This window comes from Leuciscus leuciscus (assembly GCF_965113295.1).
Source record: "Leuciscus leuciscus genome assembly, chromosome: 14".
In the NCBI taxonomy this organism is placed as follows: domain Eukaryota; kingdom Metazoa; phylum Chordata; class Actinopteri; order Cypriniformes; family Leuciscidae; genus Leuciscus; species Leuciscus leuciscus.
In genome coordinates, this window is record NC_138738.1 from 27,088,967 (window position 1) to 27,106,056 (window position 17,090).

General features: G+C 37.3%; 1 protein-coding gene across 1 annotated transcript; it reads left to right on the top strand.

Moving 5' to 3' along the window:
• The first annotated feature begins 1,894 nt into the window (after positions 1 to 1,894).
• Positions 1,895 to 16,478, top strand: LOC309514098 (delayed-rectifier potassium channel regulatory subunit KCNS2). Its single transcript, XM_082190231.1, has 3 exons — positions 1,895 to 2,149; positions 11,578 to 12,557; positions 13,766 to 16,478. The coding sequence occupies exons 2-3, from the start codon at positions 11,592 to 11,594 to the stop codon at positions 14,246 to 14,248; spliced, it is 1,449 nt and encodes a 482-aa protein (XP_082046357.1). The 5' UTR covers positions 1,895 to 2,149; positions 11,578 to 11,591; the 3' UTR covers positions 14,249 to 16,478.
• The last annotated feature ends 612 nt before the right edge of the window (positions 16,479 to 17,090 follow it).

A 17,090-nucleotide genomic window follows, 5' to 3' on the forward strand; every position in this document is an offset into this window, starting at 1 on the left:
TTAGGGTTACTTACAGTAATGGGGTTTAGGAATAGGGACTGCAGCCTTAACGATGGGGGTAATAATCAAAAGATTGATCTGAAAATCAGTTTAAAAATGGTTGTCTCAATTAATTAATTAACTGAGGAGAATGCTAGATTTTTCAAACTATAATAAATATTTAAATTTGAAATATCAATATTTGGTTGACCCATAATGAGTGACAGGCAAGTATAAACACTAATTTCTCTAATTTTAAATGGAAGAAATAAGATTGCACCCAGGCAAATACCTTTGAACATGTTGAACAGATTAATCCAATAGATAGCACACGTACGTCTGCAAGATGTCTGTTAAAAATCACTTCATCTGGAAAGCATATGCTGTTTACTAACATCTGATAGACGTCTTTTAGATGTCAGTTTTACATACATTCTAAATCATAAACATCTTAAAGACATTTTCTAAATGTCTATTTGACATCTGAAAGGGAACATCCTATAAATGTAGATGAGCAAACACTCATCTTCATACATACATCTACCAAAAATAAAGGAAGATCAAGACAAAAATACATCTTCCAGATGTAAACACACACATCAAATAGACGTTTCCATGATGTACTTGTGCTATCAGAATATATTCATTTATTTATATATTTATATATATTGCAGTCGGCTTGAAAGTTGCGATATAGTCTTTTCTTCCATATTAAATGACTTCTCGAACAAGAAAAATTCTTGGGCAGAACTTGATTTTGTCCATCAGGAATTGATTGGATCATTGGATTGTTGTCATTTGCTATTGCTGCGATCTAGGACAGAAAGGAACCCGGGGGTAGTGTTTGACAACCAGCTGAGCTTTTCCACCCACATCTTAACAACGGCCTGTTTGTGCAGGTTTGCGGTCTTCAACACTAGGAAAATCAGACCCTTCCATTTAGAATACGGGGCACATACTTGTCCAAGCACTTGTAATTTCAAGGCTGGATATTGCAATGTTTTATTAGCAGGCCTTCCAACCAGCATGACTAAGCTTTTGCAGGTAATCCAGAGCACGGCAGCACGTCTAGTCTAGAACCCACATCACATCAAATTTAAAGTTTTAATTCTGTCATTAATTACTTACTCTCATACTCACTGAATTACTCACTCAAATTCAGTCTTTCCATCATATAAACCGCTCAATTCATATGAATTAGTTTTACGATCTCTTTATGAACCTTTTGAAGCATCAAAGTATCAGTTGAGTAGCTGTCTATGGAGGGACAGAAAGCTCTTAGATTTCATCAAAAAGATCTTCATTTGCGTTCCGGAGTTGAACGAAAGTCTTATGGGTTTGGAACAACATGAGGGTGAGTAATAAATGAAAGAATTTTAATTTGTGCGTGAACTATCCCTTTAAACCAGCGCACTTATAAAAAAAACCCCCTGGTATTGTGTAGCCTACTATGTTTTTGTTGGCTCTTTGATGAATGCTTTGTTACTCTTTTGTAAGTATGCATTTAGCAGAAGATTTTATCCAAAGCGACATGTAATGTCCTAATGACAGGTTGTCCCACCCTTGCGCCAGTATATGTCATCAGAGAAGAGATGTTGCAAGAAGGAGGGGAAATTATTTTGAATAAACAATATGATGAATTAAAAAAATAGTGATGTGCAAGTATAAGTATTTATTTATAATAAATACTGCAATATTCCATAAAAAAAAAAAAAAAAAAAGAATTGTTTGATTTCATGGTGACTTTAACAAACTTTTTTTCCCAGTTTTTTTTTTAGACTGTTCTATCTCAATAGGCTACTTAATGCGTCTTGACTGATAAAGAGGATATGTAAATAGGCCATACGTTCATTCAAGAATTCACGTTCCTGAACTGCAGTGTTTGACTGCTAGGGTGTGTTTCCGCGCCTGACTGGACACATGCGCATCATTTCACATCGAAGCAGCAGGAGCGGTGGGAAAATGAGCTTGTGTCGGCTGAGGAGCAATTTGTTGCGAACCGAAAAGACAAACTGATATTAGAGGAATACAATATTTACAAAATTTGAATATAGATTACTAGCCTGTAGGTCACTGGATTGATACTTTTTGGCATCTTACACACGCGCCGTAAACAAACGAATAATCACATGAAAAGAAAACAAGTGGAGAACAAACAGTAACATCTGTGGTAGGTTTCCTTTTTAATTATATAACAAATTCATTAAAAGCAGAGATATAACATTTGCTTTAAATGTGATGTTTTTGGTTTCACTGTTTTATCAAAATATATGCTTAAGATAGACGTGCATTACAAGGTTAAAGAGAAGCGCATGGCAGTACAATGACAGAAAGAACAAAATGTATGAAATCTGAACGATTTGTGTGTTTAAAGGCATAGCGATACACAGTTTCTTAAGAACAACTGTTAGCCTTTGATACGCTTTCAATTTAATACAGTGCTTGCAAGCAAATGTAGCCTATTAGGCCAAATACTTTTTTCTTTTAATAAGCTATAAAGGATGTGAGCGTGTGTGAACCGTGACGTCCTATTTGGACGGTAGCTAATTGTTTCAGGGACGTAAGGTCAGCATTTACATAGTTTTGAGGCTTCCTGAGTTTAACAGTCTTTTGGAAATATATAATATATTGAAATGTATTTATCCTTTGACCACTGCCAGTTGCACTGTTCGGTAGGCTAATGTGTGTGTTTTAATGAGGGGGACATCTTACCCCATGGAGCTAATTTTATGTTTTTATTAAAAAAAAAAACTATAACTTTAACTACAAAAATCCCAAAACACTCATTAACAAATATCTGTACACACACACACACACACACACACACACACACACACACACACACACACACACACACACACACACACACACACACACACACACACACACACACATTTAGATTTACAATTACAATAAAAAAAATTCTAGCTATGACCATGATATTGGCTCCCACGATGAACAAGACTTCTTAAGAAGCCTAAATGTCCCAGAAAGAAGGATGACAGAACTAAAAATAAAATGCACTTTATGTGACATCCCAAGGCACAAGTTGATATTGATTTAATAATGTAAGCTAGCATATATATATTTTTTTTTTGCCTGACTTGAATGGACTGTGGCATTTCATATTTATTATATTATCATCATAATTATTTATTATGAATACCTGCAAGCTGGCTATAATTTTGTCTTTAGGCTAAGTATTGTTTTATATTATTACTTCTGCGAATGCACTTTTTACAACATCGAATTTCATAAAGGAACAACAGAATGTTTGTTGATTGAGAGGCGTCAGGCTACTTCTGATGCCCACTGGATAGCATTAAAGACACAGTTTATTTATTTTTAATTAGAGTTAATTCTAGAAATCACTGGCTTCTATGCTAATTGTTAACTGTATCCCTGCTGAGACCTTTTTTTATATCCACAGTGTGTGGATGTTGTCAACATTAAACTGCTTGGTTAGAACGGTATTGTGAATAATGGGCCTACTGTATTTTTCATTTAGTTAGTGTGGACTACTTAAAAGCAGGGTAGGCATTTGTTCCAGAAACAGCCAAGGTCTTTTAACCTCTTGATAGCAATCACTAATTTAAGTGGTCTAAATGTATTTAAATGTGTATATATATATATATATATATATATATATATATTCTTGGGAAGTTGTAGGACCATAAAAGGTTTGTCCAGTCATTGTATTCGGTCCAAATCCAATCCTATACCTGTCTGTCAACATATGTATTTTCATACCTCCGCGCACTTTGCTCGCGCAGACATCACACGTCATCAGCGCATTTAATGCTATGCAGAGTTAAACAGATGTCAGTCACCAAGCACTGCAAACGAAACACCGCACCCGCCACCTTTTATTCCTGAACCAAAACAACGAGCTACCGCCAACTACCGCCAACCCTATCCCACCCTGAACTGTCTGTTTGTTTTTCATCATCACTGTTGCAAGACTGCATTGAAACTGTATCATCGACATGTATGGACTGTGTGCGAATAGCAGTAGCATCATTGATCCCGTCGAGTTTACCTCTGGTCACCCTCACAGCAAAGCTCAGTCATCCAGCCCCGCCTCTGCTGGATGCCTGCAGCCCTTCGTCTTCACCAGTGACGTCTTGCTGTGAAGAGAAGCCTCAGGTCACACAATCACCAGCCTCACCTGAGCAAGAGGAACTTTTGGCTCCGCCTCTGGCATCTGATCCCTTCACCGCACCTTGGCCTGTTGACCTGTCGGCTTCGCCTTGGCTCCTCCCATGCCTTCCAGTACCAGCGGTGTTGGTCAGTACCATCAGCTCTTCGTCTGCGCTCTGAGATCCATCAGTTTCACCTCCATCGGTCGTCCCCCAGATGTCGTCAGCCAAGTCATCAACATGGCTCCTCCAAAAGTCGTGCCTTCCGGGAGGGGGCGTACTGTCACCTTCATTTATATCGCGCTTTTAACAATATAGATTGTTTCAAAGCAGCTTTACAGTGATATTAGGAAATTACAGTAACAGATATTGTTTTGGCTTTAAAGCAGCTCTAGAATAAAGTTATTGTCCAGCTAAAGTTAGTTTTGATTGATTGATTCACTTTTGTTGCAAAGATCATTAGTTATAACTTAGGGGCCACTAACCACGATCGGATGATAAGAGCAAATCTTTTGTGACTAAATCCTGTCACGGTCTAAATCCTGACTGAAAATCCTCGCAGATATCATTTCTTTCTAGAAAGGAACATAGTTGTGAGGATACTGCCTTTTCTAGTATCTTTGACAGAAAAGGTAGATTCGAGATCGGCCTGTAATTGACTAACTCTGTACGATCAAGTTGCGTTTTTTTAACAAGCGGTTTAATCATAGCCAGCTTAAAAGTTTTTGGTACATATCCTAATGACAAAGATGAATTAATGATATTAAGAAGAGGATCTATGACCTCTGGAAGCATCTCTTTCAATAGCTTAGTCGGTATAGGGTCTAACATACATAGATGATTTAACGAGTTTAGAAAGTTCTTCCTCTCCTATAGCAATGAATTAATAAATTTTTTCCTCAAGGAGACTACAATGCACTGCCTGATGCGATACTGTAGTAGACGGTTGCATAGTTATAATTTTCTCCCTGATATTATCAATCTTGTACCGGTAATTAAAGAAGTTCATAAAGTCATTACTGCTGTGCTGCTTGGAAACGTCTGGGGTTGAAGCTTTATTTTTCATTAATTTAGCCAATGTTTCAAATAAATAACTAGAGTTTTGTTTATTTTCTTCTAATAGGGTTGAAAAATAAGCAGATCTAGCAGCTTTTAAGGCCTCTCTGTATGCAATCGTGCTCTCTTTCCATGAAATGCTAAAAAAAAAACTCGATATCGAGTGCTTCTAAGCTATCTGGGATGCTGAGGAAATTAAACTGATTAGGAATATTATTAATAAAGCAATCTTTAGTGGCAGAAGTGATAGGTCTAACATATTTGTAACACGGAGTCACAGTTATGTTCTGTTAAATTCATTGTCATGGACTCTTCAGTCCCGTTAGGGTTAGAGTTATCTTCAGTGATGAGATAACAAAATAGTGCATTAATAATTGACCATCATTGAGAAAAATGGGACAAAATCAGCAAATACAAATTAGATAGTGAGACACTGGCAGTCAGTCTGCTTTCTATATTTTTATAGTAATAAAGGATATATAGTCCAAAAGAGACAAATACGGATAATTATAAGATAATCCTTAAAGGGATAGTTCACTTTGAAATTAAATTTTGGTATGTTTTAGCTTACCTCAAGGGCATCCAAGATGTAGGTGTCTTTTTTTCCGCAGTAGTTTCAATTTTGATATTTTTAGGTCAAACCGTTCTTGTCTGTCAGTCATATAATGCAGGTCGATGGTCACTGTCTCAAAGAGCATACACAGAGTCCAAATTAAAACAATTCCCCATCGTCCAAATTAAACAATTCCCCATCGAAACCGTAGCCAATGCGACATCTAGTGTATATATCTATACCCGCCCGCGCTCTCAGATCACTTGGAGGTGGCTGTGTTCAAGAGGTAAAAACGATATAAATACTGTTCGTTTTCTCACACAAACCGCTCGTTTCGTGTCTTGGGCCATCAATGTGTACTTACGATGGGGAATTGTTTAATTTGGACGATGGGGAATTGTTTTAATTTGGACTCTGTGCATGCTCTTTGAGACAGTGACCATCGACCTGCATTATATGACTGACAGACAAGAACGGTTTGACCTAAAAATATCAAAATTGAAACTACTGCGGAAAAAAAGACACCTACATCTTGGATGCCCTTGAGGTAAGCTAAAACATACCAAAATTTTATTTAAAAGTGAACTATCCCTTTAATGAATCAAGTAAAACATTTACAGTTATATCGGTAGAACATTTATGTGTTATGGTACAACTCACGCCACGGTAACTGATGTATTATTTAGGAGCTACGTATGTATAGTGTACATTTGGAAAAATATATGTAGAGGCAAATTTCATCACATTACGTTCATCACGTTAACAGCACTTTTCTTTTAACTGTTTTAATCAACTGAAAGCCCTAAAAGTTTGAAAAAATGTCGGACTTCCCATAAATAAATCTCTGTATGTGTCACGCATAGTTGTAGAAGCAGACAATGATGAAGAAGTTTAGGTTAAAAGTCTTTACATTTGCCGCAGTGTATAGTTGTCATTTTCTTTTTGTAACCATTTTCTGATTAAACATTATCCATGTTTTAAACAACCAAATAAAGGATTAAAAAAATAAAAATAAAAGGTATTCACTTCCTTCCTATCACATGAGGCTGTCAACTTCCTACCACTACTTCCAGGAAGCATGGTGAAGGCAAACCCTCTCAAAGAAAGGTCATTTTCATGTTACTAATAAGTATTTTTTGTTGATATATATCTACATAATCATGAAGCTCTCTAGAATCATCCAAACAAAACAAATCTTACTTTTTTGTAAGCTTAGTCAAAAGTCCATGGGTGGGCAAATGCCTTGTAAGGAAATGGGGTATACTTTGGGTATACTCAATTTAAATATTGCGCTGAGAAAAAGGATTTTAAGAACTGGGGTGTGCTATTTGAAAAGCCACATTGCTAATATTTGTAAAAGCACATTTTTAAATTACGATACTTAATGTCAAATGCAGAAGAGTTAATTCATGCATTTTTGACCTCAAGGTAAGATTATTATAATGTAATGACTGGGTGGATGCCCTACTTCAATTTGTCTAAAATGCAGCAGCTTGTATGGAAGTAAAATAATGCCAAATGTTTTTGAAACAAAAAAGCCTGTTGAATTGCACTACTTGGAAAAAAAAGGCATTGCATTAACCATGCTTGCATTCTAATGCATTGTATTTTTAGGGCTGAAATTCAACATTTAAGCTGTGAATATTTCAATTCAAAACATTTCAAACACATTTTCATTATTACAAATTCAATAATCAATATTCACCTTTCATATTTCACTTCCAAAATATTCAAACTGTTTAAAAATAATAAGATAATATTAGAATAAGATAATATTCAACAGGAAATTTCCGGTCCATTTTATTTCGCTTTGCAAATTCACTTCCACAAATTCAGTGGTTTAAATTCGACAGTAAATTCAACATTGACATCCAGGAACTGCAGGAAAAGTAGATTGCCGAGCATACTCTCCATCTGCTGTTAGTCGACCTCACCAGCAGGTAGTGCAAAAGCGCTTGTTGTAGACGAAGACCAGCAACAGTTAGAGCAAGCCATTCATTCATAAAAACTAATTTCATCTCTGTTTGGTGCGTTCATGTTTTGAGTTCATGGCACGTCATGTCTTTGTTTTACATTTGATCTTGTTAAGGAAATAAATGCTGCACTTGGGTTCTTCAAACTTGCCTTCAGTGGACTCCATGACACTGACACTAAAGGCTTTATACTTCAAGTGAAATCGAAGAACGAACTGATGTAATGTCATTTCGAACAAAATCAGGCCAAAACAAACATTGTTTGGAATTCGTTTTGGGAGTTCGAAACAGCTCACCAAAACGAACTTTCTAGAAAGTTTGCTACGGCTTGTAAACACTTTTGTACAACCATTGGTCCGTGGCAATTACGTAATAGGTAGATGTGTGCGGAGGCTCCGCCTTCTTTCAAGTGGAAATCTTTTCTAGTTAATTTCTCCTGTTCAGTCAGTCGAGGTCCATGAGTGAAAACATGAACACAATGGAGAGCTGCTTTATAGTAGAAAATTAAGTTGTACTTCTGATGAAACGAGACATGTGCCGAATTACAGAACTCGTGCAAACAAATCTACATTGCAATGATCAGATGCTTTTCTAATGCTATATTAAAAAATGCTTGCTGTTTTCTCAATTTTGTTGTGTTTATTTTGTTATTGAGAGGAAAGCGCGCAGCACATTTACATATTCATCTAACCATTGTTCTCAGCAGTGTGGGTGGTGTCGGATGTTCGCTAACAGTAAATCGCTGGTTACGTATTTCGAACTTCATTTTAAAAAGAAAAAGAACTTTGCTGTGAGTATATCAGGGCCTTTATCAGATGAGAACAAAAATCTATTTGTTTAATAATTTATACATTTAGCAACATCAACACTAACTGAATTACCGTATCATTGAACAGATTTGAGTTGAATAATAATACTGTTGTCTTTTTAGAGCTGCTTGATATTTATGTAGCCGTAGCCTACATAAAAAAGTACTTACTTTTACTCAATTAAAAAAGTATACATTTACTAAAATATTTCAGGGTATCTGTTCTTTTACTCAAGTAAATGATTTGTATATTTCATACACCACTGACAATATGTACTGTAATAACAAACTGACAAGCATAACTTTAAAAATAAGACAACTATATATATATATAAAAACTAGGGTTGTCTAAAAAAATGTACGCTTTTTTTTTCTTTTTTTTCCGCAAATTAATAATTTGATCAAGTTTGACCCCAACAATTTCCCGTTGTTGCAGCACGGATGGTTACCTAGCTTTGTGTGATAAAGGCATGGCAAATGCGGGTAACACGAGGACAGAGGAGACAGTGCCAGCTCTGCTGAACGGAATGTTTCGTTATAAAATAATGTTGCTGATGCTAGCAAAGATGCTTCAGAGACAGGGTCAACAAACGACACTGGCGGAGTTTGTCAACAACAGCAAAGGTGCAATCGCTAAATGGATCACCACAGATTGCAGGCCCATTAACATAGTTCAGGACCGGGGGCCTCAGGACATCATTCAGAGCTTCTAGGTGGTGGAAAGTATGTATCCTGCTCCGTGGTGCTACCTGCACTATGTCATCTCCTGCGCACAATGGAGGTCCCTGCCTACATACATATTGCGCTTCAATGCTGCATTCCATAAGGACCTCAACGGGTGAAAGGATAACTCAAACCTGTGGTGGTTAAAGTAGCAACCGCTCTAGATCCTAGGTTCAAGGAACTTAGGTGCCTGCCAAGAACAGAGAGGGGAGAGGTGTGGCAAAAGCTGAGTGAGATGCTAAAGAAAAGAGAACCAGCACCACAGACCTCTGGAGAAGAAGTGGAGCCAGAGCCACCAAAAGAAGAAGATGGCCCTCCTACTGATGGAATCAGTCAGAGTCTGATGATGAGACACTGTCCACAGATAAATCTTTAGAGAGGTACAAGCCAGAGCCCTGTGTCAGCATAGACACATATCTACTACAGTAGTGGTCGTCACAAGCAGGTGAATTTGGTAATCTGGCCCAAATTGCAAAAAGATACTTTGAAAAAAGCCCATGCTCAGTTTGTGTTAATTTATTATAAGGGCTGTGCAGCTATTATGTTGGTCATTGATTTGAATGTGAGGAGGTGTGGTTTAATCTGAGATCGCGCGAGAGTGGATCATTTATTTTTCATTCGGATCCTGAGGGAAAGCTGAGGTCCTGCAATCTTACCTGTAAAGCAGTAAAATAAGATAGATTAAAATCTCTTTCTGCAGAGCCTTCACTTTGTGAACTGCAGGATAGAATATTTGTGCTCTTGATTGGCAGCGGAAGGTATTAAACTTCACGCTGAAGTTTCCATATAGTGAAAACTTGAATAACCACATTTTAGAGTCATACATCAACGAGTAATACACATCCTAGATTTATATTCACCTGCATTTATTATCGCGGAGGATTCATCACGCATCAGGGGCCTGAGACTGCAGCTCAACGACCAACTTCATATCGCTATTTGGACATCTGAACATCTCAAAGAACTGTAGAGACTAACACAGACTGTTGCAATCATTGTTTTCCCTGCCTAATCACAAGACCAGCTAACATCTGTATCCTTGAAATTCAAATTTGTTGAAATAATTCATTGTTTATTTTGTTTATTATTTTGCGCAGGCCTACGCTCTTCATTTGTACATTTTCTTTGCATTTGTATAATCATTTGATGGTGAATAAGTACACAGTGTATTTGATTATTGTTATTCAACATTCTTAAGAGTAAAATAGTACAATTAGTACAACTGCCTGCTCTTCATTACTCTCGTGGCCATTTGACATCAAAATGTGGTAATCGACCCTCTGAAACGGTTGGCATCGTAATAGTAATTAGTGCAATACAGTTCCTTTTGTACATACTTGGTTACACCAGCCTCAACAGTGCCATGTGAGAGGCTGTTCTCCTTGGCAGGCCACATTTTGCTGAAGAAGAGGTCAGCTCTATCATCTGAAAATGTGAACAAGCTAGTCTGCCTGAGCAACTGGTTGAAAGAAGAGTAGACTGTATGATTGGTTGACAGGAGGCATGTTGCACAGATGCACACTGTTTTAAGTAATTATCTTTAATCAACAATGTAGAGACTGTTCTTTCTGACTCTTCACAGACATTATGGCATTTCTAAAATAGGCTTGCTTATTGTTGCATTCATTTGAGTTGATGTTACTTACTATGCAAAACATTTAAAGTTAAGCTATTTGTGAATTTGTAGCAGACATTACTCTGTAACAGTATTTGGTTTGTGCTAAATATGTCTGCAGTTCATATGGATGCCTCAACAAATTAAGAGATTGTTATTGAACACTTGTTAAATAAATGTTAATAATTGAGGTAATACAACTGAAGAATCTGTTTCCTTAATGCAGTTTGTCATGCATTTATTTATTTCAACACTGCAGGTTAAGTAAATCCTGATATTTTACATTTGCGATTAATCGTGCTAATCACAGCCCGTGACTGATTAACTCGATTACATTTTTTAATCGATGGACAGCACTAATAAAAACATTTCAAAATATATTTTTAAATAAAAAAGGATGAAAAATAAAATATACAGAATATTTACATAAATTGAAATTTAAGAACTGTTATTCACAGAATAAGCTGAGGACTGCATCACACACCACAGGATATTCTTTGTGGAGCCAAACAGTACGCAAATAACATGAGAACACAGTAATTGTGTAAAATTATAATCATATTGTGTAAAAATATATAGTGACAAAAAAATTACTCATAACCTCAGGAAGTGAAAAAAACAGATGACACTTTAATTACATGAATTATTTTTAACATGTAAAATGAATCACCGAAATTAACCTGTTATTTTTTCCACCCATACTGACACAAATGTCCCTTTTTCCATTACAGCGTGAAGGTAGACCATGGTGAAGGAAAGACATCCTTGGTGGATTTTGGATCCTAAGGACCACCTTTTACACATCAATGTAGGTGGGTTGAGGCACACTCTATGCTCAAGCATTCTGAAGAAGTTTCCGGACACACGTCTTGGCCAACTCTTGTCTTGTGACTCAGAGGATGACATTCTACAGCTCTGTGATGATTTTGATGTTCAACAGAAAGAGTTTTACTTTGACCGTAACCCTGGTCTCTTCCCTTATGTCCTGCACTTCTATCAGACTGGCAAGCTGCATATTATGGATGAGCTGTGCATTTTCTCCTTCTCTCAGGAAATAGAGTACTGGGGAATCAGTGATTTTTTTCTGGACAGCTGCTGTAGTTACCGTTACCTTGATCGTAAACTGAAGAGACATCATACATCCTGGGATGAAGAGAGTGATGTTAGCAGTGTGGATACATCAGTTGATGAGATTTCTGATCTGAACAAAGATATTGAGCACTTCCATGAAATACGTTTTGGAAACATTCGGAAGTGTCTGTGGCTAACATTGGAAAATCCAGGTTATTCAATCCCTAGCAAAGTTTTCAGCTTGCTTTCCATTTGTGTGGTGTTAATATCAATTGCCACCACGTGTATCAGTAGCATTCCAGAATACCAAAAATTTGATGACGGTGGTAATCCAATTGAAGACCCAACTATGCATGTATTAGAAGTGTTCTGCATCTGCTGGTTTACCTTTGAGGTAGTAACTCGCATGCTTCTTGCTCCAAACCATCGCAAATTCTTCTTGCTACCACTAAACGTGATTGATATCATCTCAGTGATGCCAATATACATCACAATCTTTTTTGATCTGGTCATTGGGAGTGAGTCAGAGCTGGGCAACTTGGGAAAACTGGTCCAGGTGTTGCGGCTGATGAGAATCTTCAGGGTGCTAAAGTTGGCTAGGCATTCAACAGGGTTAAGGTCACTAGGTGCTACTCTACGGGTGAGATTACACTGCCATTGTGCAAGTGTATTTACAATCTGCATATTGTAGTGCAGAGGTCTTCAACCCTGCTTCTGGGGACCCACTGCCCTTTAGGGTTTAGCTCTAACTCTGATCAAACACACAAATAAACTTTGCAGGACAGTGAGTCCCCAGGAGTTTGGTTGAAGACCTCTGTTGTAGTGGTGTTTAATCCTGGACCTGGAGGGAGATTCATGCCACTCTACATTTTGTATGTGTCTCTTATCTGAAAAACTCACCATGGTTCCCTGTTTGCATACACTCCACCATAAATAGTATCTGTCCCTGTGTCCCAATGTGCATCCTAAATAGTATGTGAGATTACAATAAGTGTGTCCCAAAGCATAGTAGATGTTGAAAAGAGTATGCTAAAAGTCCCCGGATGGTCGACTATGTGGTTCCCAAACTTTTTAGAGTCGCGTAGCCCCTGAGGCATTTACCATCCTTCTGCATACCCCCTCTCTTCCACTAAGACTGCAGTCACACCTTTTCCATTAAGGGACATTACTTATTATTCATATTAAATTTCACCTGCAACAACATTGTGAACTTAGAAAGAAGAATTGTATTTTAGACATTAAATGAGACAAGCCAATTTATGGTGACATGATGCTTGTGACGTTATGTGACAAAACGGCACATAATGTCACAAGACACGATTTTCTTACATGGCAGTGTGTCTCATAACTTGCCTACTCTTCTGCTACACGGTATGTACTTTTTCTTCAAAAAAAAGAGTAAATGCTTTTAGTGCAAAGTATATGTAGGCGAATTGGAATGTAGCATCTGTTCAGTTTATGGACCTCTCTCTCAATGAGCTGAAAATCTGAATCAGGTGTGTTACATAAAGGGAGACGTAAAAAATGTGCAGTGCTGTGGGTCCCCAGGATCAGGATTGAAAACCACTGGCATATTGAATAGTACTGACTGTAAATGTTTTTATTATGTCTTATTTAACTAAATTAATCCATGATGCCAGTCCCTAAAAATCCAGAAATAACATATTTTCCCCCTACATTGTCTTATAATTTTGTAAAGATTTCAATTCCATCCCATTTTTAAAAATTGAAATTAATTTTGAACATTCAGAATACTCAGTTTTGACAACTCAGTATATAAGTGCTTTACAGCTTTTTCTACCTACGTTTTACATGTAAAAAATATAATGTCTTTGTTTCTTTGTGTAGCACAGCTACAGAGAGGTTGGAATCTTATTACTGTACCTGGCAGTGGGTGTATCAGTGTTTTCTGGAATGGCTTACACTGCAGAATATGAGGAAGATGTTGGTTTGGACACAATCCCAGCTTGCTGGTGGTGGGGGACAGTTAGTATGACAACAGTGGGATATGGAGATGTGGTTCCAGTGACAGTGGCTGGAAAGCTGGCAGCATCTGGCTGCATCCTGAGCGGCACATTAGTTGTGGCACTACCCATCACCATCATTTTCAACAAGTTTTCACATTTTTACCGCAAACAAAAAGCTCTTGAGGCATCAGTGAGAAACAGCAACAACAAGAGGCTTATAATGAGACAACAGAGAAACAGTGGAGACACTGAAATACATGTGCATAGCCACTGTTTGGAGGATGGAGAAAAGGATGAAGATGTGACTTTTGAGGGAGTTGTCAACTATTGCTACGAAGACCATCCACTGACATATACACTCTGATGTGTCGACTATGCAAGAAAAATGATTCGTTAAAATCAAAGTCGTTACGGTTATACCAATATTAAACATCATATCCTGACTTAAAATACAGATGGGTGAAAAATCTGGGGATCCAGTGGCTCTGTTATGCTTATATTTGGGTCCACTTGTCCCCTTTGAGGGAAGGGTCATAGCAAATAAATACAAAGGGTTTTTCTCAATCGCAGTGCTGCATCCATGGCTTCTAGATTAGAGTCATCCTCAGCATTAAATGCTGGAATGAGACAGACTAGTAAAGGCCTGGGTATACTTCATTTTCCGCACTCCATCTTTCGCACAGTTGAATATGCAAGCCTTTCAAAGTATACTCCTTTTACCATGTGCATGGAAAGACATGTTCGGCGCGTGTGCACAATCTAGTGGGTTCTGTTTTCAAGCGCCCAAGTCACTCGCACATGCGCTGTTGTACGCGCACGATCACAAAAATTGGAGTCTGCAGACCCTTCTGATGATGAAAATTACATCACGCGGACTGTGCCATAAAGGTTTCTGTCCCTGCATTCAAAGCATGAGAATACTATTAAAGTTAATTTGGGTAAAATATTTTACACTAAAACTCTTTATATCATCTGACTTTATATTAATGCAATACACTGAATAGAAACCGTCTGGAGTATTATTCCACTGGTTCACATTATGGGCAGTTTAGCATTATGTGATTAATTTACAATAATTCAAAAGAAAACATACGCTCTGAAATGTTGTTTTGGTCTTGCATTTCATAATGAAACTGGAGTAGCTCAGCTTAGTAGCTCAGTTGGAATGTGTGCAAAGGATTGTCATGACACATTTATTTAAATCAGTCGTTATTCAGCTCAGTTTAGTTCAATGTTTATTTAATTCAGTTCCATAACTGTGTAAGTGTTGCGAAATCTATCAATTATGAAACAACAAAGGTAGCTCAATTCATTCCAAGTTTTGTTCCCGTCCAATAGTGTCAGCGCATTCAAACCGCTAATATTTTCTGGAATATCAATTTCCTTTTAAACCCCATCTGATTAAGCCAAAGGCGACAGTGGAAATGAACCCGAAACACCACCACCAAAACCTTGTGAGGAACCAGGCTCAGCCGGGGGTCCAGTTCTACCTAGTTTTGGCCTAAATGAACAAACATGGTGTGATTTATGATTCCAGGCTGTATCACGAGTCAGACTTTGTGGACTGATATTTAAACATTTTATTTCAACTATATAGCGACTATGTCTAAGTTTGGAATAGGCCAATAAACGTTGTAGTCTATCCAACGTTTTATGGAATTATCCATAAAATTTAAATATGAAGTTAGAGCTGCTGTTTAGCCAGCAGTAGAGAATTGACTTATCCATGACCATTTGCACAGGGTCCAAGGCTATCATTAATAGCTGGTCATAGGGATCTGTGCCAAGGGCTTGTCTACATTTGGGCACTTCATATGAAAAGGATCTACCACCCGTGGTTGATTGTTATATTCTAGGTATTATCAACTGGACAGAATTTTCAGCAATAAAAGTGAAGGACAGAAATCCTATAGGGTCTTGCTTGAGTACTGAGGAGCTAAACCATTAAGTATAAGTAATTAGCAAGATTTTAAAATGTATATAATGCTTACAAGGCAGCCAATGCCTTGTTGACAGAACCGGGTGAATATAATCATACATCTTGGTTCTAGTAAACACTTAAGTTGCTGCATTTTGGACTAGTTGACGTTTGTTTAATAAACCTGCTGGGCATCCACCCAGAAATGCAATACAATAATCTTGCCTTGATGTTATAGATGCATGAATTAACTTTCTGCATTTACCATTGAGAATGTGTCGTAATTTAGAGATATTTTAAAGATGAAAAAATGGCTTTCAAATGACAGATTCATTTCATAAAGCACACCCTGGTTATTGACTGATGACGAAGACTTGACAGAACATCTATCAAGAGACAGTATTCTAGGTTATTACTTGTGGAGATTTTTGGGTCCAGTAATTGAAAACCTCTCTTTTTTCTAAAAATATCAGTGGAAGCTATTAGTCATCCAGTTTTTATAGCAACGGTCCTAGTACTGAGCCTTGCGGCATTGCATTCTAAACTTGAATAGTAATTAAAAAACATAAATCATGAATCATTATTGCTGTGCTGTTGGGAAATGTCTGAAACTGTTGATGCTTTATTTCTTGTCAATTTAGCCTCTGTACTATATCAAATAAATAAAATAAACCTCGGGTTGTGTTAGTTTTCTTCTAACAGAGAGGGAAAATAAGCAGACTTAACCATTTTAAAGCCTTCAGTAACACTATTCTTCCACAGAATGTGAAATACCTCTAGTTTTTTATTCTTCAAGATGCACTCCATTTTCCAGGCTGCTCTCTTGAGGGTGCGAGTGTTCTCATTTTACCAGGGTGTCTGACTGTTCTTTAAGCGCAAAGGAGCAACATTATCTAGAGTGCTAGAAAAGAGAGAATCCATATTTTCGGTTGCAGCCAAGTTATTCTAAATTAGTTGTGTTAATAAAGCAATCTTAGTAGAAATTATAGTTCTACCATATTTATAACATGGATTTGTTTTAGAAGCTTTGGCTAAATGCAGCATACACAAGAGACTAGATAATAATTTTGAGATCTCACAGCTCTGCTTTAGAATTTCAACATTATCAGCATATATCCTGTGTGACTATATTAAATCTTATGATTACGGCAATGAGTGGGTCCTGACACATTGTCTAACCCTAATAGAGTTTAGAATGTAGAAAGGGGTCACTTGCGCTTCAGCCTGGTTGGTTTGGGAATGTCTATAAATGCCCATCCTAAATTCATCTTTTTCATTATCAAGGTGG